Genomic DNA, 5462 nt, shown 5'->3' with positions numbered 1-5462 from the left:
TCTCCACTAATTTTAATCTGGTGCAGAAACCGAAATTTATAAACATATAAAAAAAGGCAGCGAATTCTTCAAATTATAAAACCCACAGTGAAAAGTTAACTGAACATAAAATAATCGTTTAATCTCAGAAGAATCCCACATCATGGTCCCACAAACATTGTAATTATACCCAAAAAAAAATTTTAAAACACTAAAATATCAACATCAACGAAGATCAAGTACAAAATTCCATTATACAATTTTGCAATCTTATGCGAAATGGAAGCCACCAAAATCTACAACACCTGAGCCAGCAAACTTCGAGTTCTTTAGGTCGGCAAAATTCAGCCCTTGGTGTAGTAATCCCATCATGTTCTTCAGCTGCTGAGCGGGAGGATTACCACCCCGTGTAACCAGAATTGGCAGTGAATCCACCCTGCTGAGGATAAGGCTGCGGCAGAGGATACTGCTCGCCTGGTGTAGGGTATTGTGGATAGCCCGCATGAGACAGAGGCGGAGGCGGCGGAGGGGCAGCGGCCTGTGGCGTGTATGGTGGGTAGGGAGCGTAAGGGTAACCAGCCTGGTGAGGATAGTCTGGTGGTGTGTATGGTGTGTAGGGAGGGTAAGGGTAAGCAGCCTGCTGAGTATAGTCTGGTGGGTATGGATGGGAACCAGCCTGCTGAGGATATTCTATTGGTTGTGAAGGGTAAGCAGCCTGCTGAGAATAGTCTGGTGGGTATGAAGGGTAACCAGAGGAGGGAGTGTACCCAGTGCCACCCTGATGAGAGTTGGGCTGTTGCAGAGGATATTGGGGATAGCCCACATCAGGATGAGGCAGAAGCGGCAGAGGCGGGGGATCGATAGTGGGTGGCGCGAATTCTGAAGAGGTGGTCAGGTGCACCTTCTTCCTTTTTTTACGCTTTGGGGCGGCGCTCTCTTTGGCATTTGAATTGGGCTCTGACTTGATCAGGGGCACCCTGTGCCTTTTCCTTTTCTTTTTCTTGCGTTGTGGAGCGGCGCTCTCTTTGGCATTTGATTTGGGCTCTGGCTTGATCACGGGCACCTTGTTCCTTTTATTGTTCTTGCCTTGTGGAGCGTCAATCTCTTTGGCATTTGATTCGGGCTCTGGCTTGATCAGGGGCACCTTTTTCCTTTTCTTTTTCTTGCGTTGTGGAGCGGCGCTTTCTTTGGCAATTGACTCGGACTCCGGCTTTATAACTTCGAATGCCAGGTTGAGCTTCCCTGTGACATTCCCAGAGGGATTGCGCACCCAGAAACTCCAGAAATCTAGGCGGCCGTTCTTCGACTTGGCAAGGAATTTAATGGGGATGGACACGTCGCCTACTTTCTTGCCGCCGGTTGTCTCCTTCATTCTGATCATTCTGCGTGCTTTCTTCCTGCCGGTTGTCTCCTCCTTGCTGCGGGTTGTCTCTTTTATTCTGAGCTCCAGTTTTAAGCAGAGGCAGTCCAGCTCGAGCGCCTTCTCCTCCACTATGAAACACATTAGCTTGTTCCAGCTAGGGTTTGTATCGAACTCTTTGGCCGTAGTTTTTTGCTTTGCGGGTCGCGATCCATCTTCAATCCACGCCACCGCATAAACCTTCGAATCGTGGAAAATGTCCACATTCCATATATCACTGGCGGATATCAAGGTTATTTGTATCTTCATTGTTGTTGATAAGGAAAATTGATCCTCACCCTGCCATATATTTGCAGGAAGATATAAAAAAGAACGGATTATGCAAAACACTCTTAAGAAAGCGGAATTTGCTCGCGAATACAGAGAGAGACAGAGAGAGCTTAAAATTTTAAGAGCAGCAACACTTCTTAAGTAGGCTGGTGGGAAAATGGGAAATAAGTTTCAGCCCTAAAACGTGAGTTTTTGTCCGGCGAAAAGCGCTATTAACAGAAAAATTATTTTAGTTTAGAAGGCTCCAAACATCTTGTCTCTTCAATATTGTCAGGCTTGAAAAGGCACAGAACGTCTAATCTCTTAATGAATCTGCATGATGGTTTGGTGGCAAACAGAAGAGACGGCTCAAATATTACAACTGTAGAAAATTGAAACAAATCTACATTGAAAAATCTTGTCTCAAACTCTAAAACCATGATATTTTCAGATCTACTTTTCTTTCACCTGCAGATATTTTAGCTGCAACTTGCATGGGAATAGTTACCCTAAAATTAGTTCTTTATTTTTTCCAACCATTTCAACGACAACTCAGAAATTTAAGAGGAAAAAATATATATTTGAATACAATCGATATACAAAATTACATATTGAATGCTATAATTTGACAGATTTATTTATGTAATGTATAAATGTTTGTTTTCCTTAGAGTAAAATTTTATGTAACAGATAATGATATGTTTGAAATATATATATAGAGAGAGAGATTTATTATGGAGAGGGACACATAGGGAGAGAATGACAAAGGGGGAGATAGAAAGATAAAGTTAGAGATATGAATTGATATTTAGAAAGAGGAGGTGATATAAGGGTAGAGAGAGATGGAGAGATAAAGAGATAGAGATGTAGGTATGGAGATAGATAGTCAAAGAGATATGATGTAGAGGGAGAGGGAGAGGGAGAGGGAGAGAGATTGATGGCTAAAGAGAGGGAGACATGTGAAGAGATAAAAATGGAGAGTGGAAAATATAGGTAGAGATGAAGATAGAAAGATAGGTATGATGTAAAGATATAGGAAGTGACATAATGAGGGAACACGAGAGAAATAAATGAAGTGATAGAGAGAGAGGAAGAGAGAGAGAGGGGGTTAGATAGAGATAGAGATATGGAGGGATAAATAGGGAGTATGTGCATGTGTGTGTGTGAGAGAGAGAGAGAGGGGGAAATAAAGATAGTGGAGAGAGATAGAAATAGAGATGGAGATGAAACACCATTTGATAAATAACATAGTGATTGACCTAATGTACTACACAAATTTATGTAAAAAAATAGACCAATATTTTCTCTAATTAATATATTATAGTTATTAATGTATGCAATATACTTATATAATACAATTGTTGACAATATATAATTACGATATATAAATAATATATATTATTTATAAAAAAAATTATAATTTTGATTAAATATAATAAGTATTATATAGATAATATTAGTTTATAATATAATTATTAATAATATAGAACTATAATTATATTATTAATAATATACATAATGTACTTATTATTAAATTACATATATTAATATTATAATTAGTAATGATAAAAATATAATAAATAGTATTTATTTCTATCTAATAAGATATTATAATATTTATATATTATCATGTTTTTGATTAAAAAGCAGCCAAAACCGGGGGCTGACCCGAAAGAAACAGACAAACCATTACCAGCACACGCACCGCAGACACGCGGCAATCATCCAATCCCTACTCTAATAATCAAAAACAAAAACTGGCTGCCGCTATTGGATAACCCGAGATTGGCACCAATCTCGTCCAACAAGTGCCATAACCAGCAGTAAACCATCATAATGTCATTACTATAACATCTGTTAAAAGTAGTAATATTACCATGGAAACAAATGTTCCAGCGACAAAAACTAAAGCAAGAAGGCAGGAAACCAACCATACAACCTAATTATCAGCACCTGTGTGCTTAGAGAGCATGAGCCTTGTCCAGTCATCAGCCAAGAACTGGAACAGTTCCTTAGTGGTGTCGCTTCCCAGCCCTTCCAGATCCGCCTTATCCTGGTGGAGCAAGCATAGAGAGGTAGCAGACGAGTGCATCACTTTGATAGCGAATTTTCCAATCTTGTTGACATAGGACTCTAGGTGCTCCAGCTTTTTCTTAACACCATTAAGATCTTCAGAGATAGCCCTACAACCCAAACACTGCTCCGCCTCCTTCTTCTTCGCTTCATCAACAACAGTCTTCCCGTCATCAGAGTGTCTACCATCCTCCTCCGAGGTGTGGGGCAGGGGAGTGTTGGAACGAGGGGAGGTGTTCTTGGTATCCTCCTTGATGGTCTCTAAGTCAAGGACATTGGTGCCTAAATTGGAGGAATATGATCCCTCCGTGGCCTCCAGATCCTCCTCCCCCTTCTCACTCTTCGATTTCTCATAATCCTCCTCATCATCTTCGGCATAATTCTTTCTCACGACCATTTGCTTCATCCTGGATTTGTTTCTATGGGATCTGCACGGGGTGATACCCTCCTCAGCATCAGACTCAACAAGGAGGATTTTGGGCTCCTTTCTGGGTTTTTGGGGGTGGGTTTCGTAGCAAAAGGGTTGCATTTTTTTTTTTTCCCCAATTTTAAGGGGGCAGGGGGGGCCTTGGTCAGGGGATTGACAAGGAGTCATCGGCTTTTTCGAAGACTTCTTGGAGCCTTTTTTAGAGCCTTCAGGGGGACCCAGAATGGAGGGGGCGGGTTGAACCGAGATAGGTTTAGGTGGGCAAAGGGCCTTATGAAAGTTGTAAAGCCTAAACATCAACCCCTGGTGGAGGATGGTAAAATTACCCTCTTGGCTCATACAATTGTAGACATCTTTGACAGTAGACTCAAGAGCATGCATCAGAAAGAAAGGAAAAGAAATGGTGTCATGGTTGCGAAAGTGGTTTAGCAGCGGAAAGTGATAATAGTAGAACACACCATACCTTCCCTCGAGGGTGAAGTATATCATTATGGTTTTGCAAACCTAATCCCACGGGTAGGGTAAACATTCCCGGTTGAATCCCCCATGCATTCTGGTTGGTTCCTCGCCCTTTTTGAAGAAGCGGTTCATGTTGTTTTCGTTCGCAACCCTGCTAGTTTTCTTCCATTTCCTCCCTTCAGTGGAGAGACCCGTAGCCTGGGCGATAACTTCTTCATTGATTTCAAACGAAATGTCCTCCATGACCACCCTCCTATCCTTCCAACTGTTGACAAATTGTATTAAGAGGTTTTTCGGCGAATCCCTTCATGGCTTCCATGAACAGGATGATTCCTCCTTCCTTAGCATACATCCAGACACATAGGTCGTTACGAAAACAGTCGTCAATTATGTCCGGTTCAACCCAGACTAAATCCCCTCCCATGCTAGCTTCCTCTAGAGTGAAGTTGAGATACAGTGCAAGCCTGAAAGGAAAAATGCAGAGAGGAAAACCAGAGCTGGAGTTAAGAGAAAACAAACGGTAATTAGCCAAAATAATGTATAAGGTGTAATAATGATTTTTGGTGATATTATCAATTTTCATTATTGATTTATAAAATAATATTATTTATTTTTATTATTGATTTAGATGTCTTCTATTTATTATTAATTTTCCATTTGATATTTTCTATTATTATGCTGAAAATCATTTACTATTGCAAAAAGTTGTTTGATTTGTCTTTAAAAAACTTATAATAGGTGATTGATTAACAAATAAAAAAATTAAATAATATACTTTTGGTAACTTTAATACCAATAAATGATAAATGAGATCAGTGGCTATATTTAGTTTGCTCACCAAATTTGGAAATCAAA

The 5462-nt window shown here is 40.2% G+C and overlaps 1 protein-coding gene across 1 annotated transcript; it reads right to left on the bottom strand.

The window, feature by feature from the left end:
- Positions 1-376: 376 nt before the first annotated feature.
- LOC131054979 (formin-like protein 20) lies at positions 377-1648 on the bottom strand. The gene has a single exon (XM_057989584.2). The coding sequence runs from the start codon at positions 1646-1648 to the stop codon at positions 377-379; it is 1272 nt and encodes a 423-aa protein (XP_057845567.2).
- Positions 1649-5462: the final 3814 nt, after the last annotated feature.

The sequence above is a fragment of the Cryptomeria japonica genome, chromosome 8 (assembly GCF_030272615.1).
Source record: "Cryptomeria japonica chromosome 8, Sugi_1.0, whole genome shotgun sequence".
NCBI lineage: Eukaryota > Viridiplantae > Streptophyta > Pinopsida > Cupressales > Cupressaceae > Cryptomeria > Cryptomeria japonica.
Note: the sequence above shows the minus strand (reverse complement) of the source record. Positions and strands in the feature narration are given on the sequence as shown.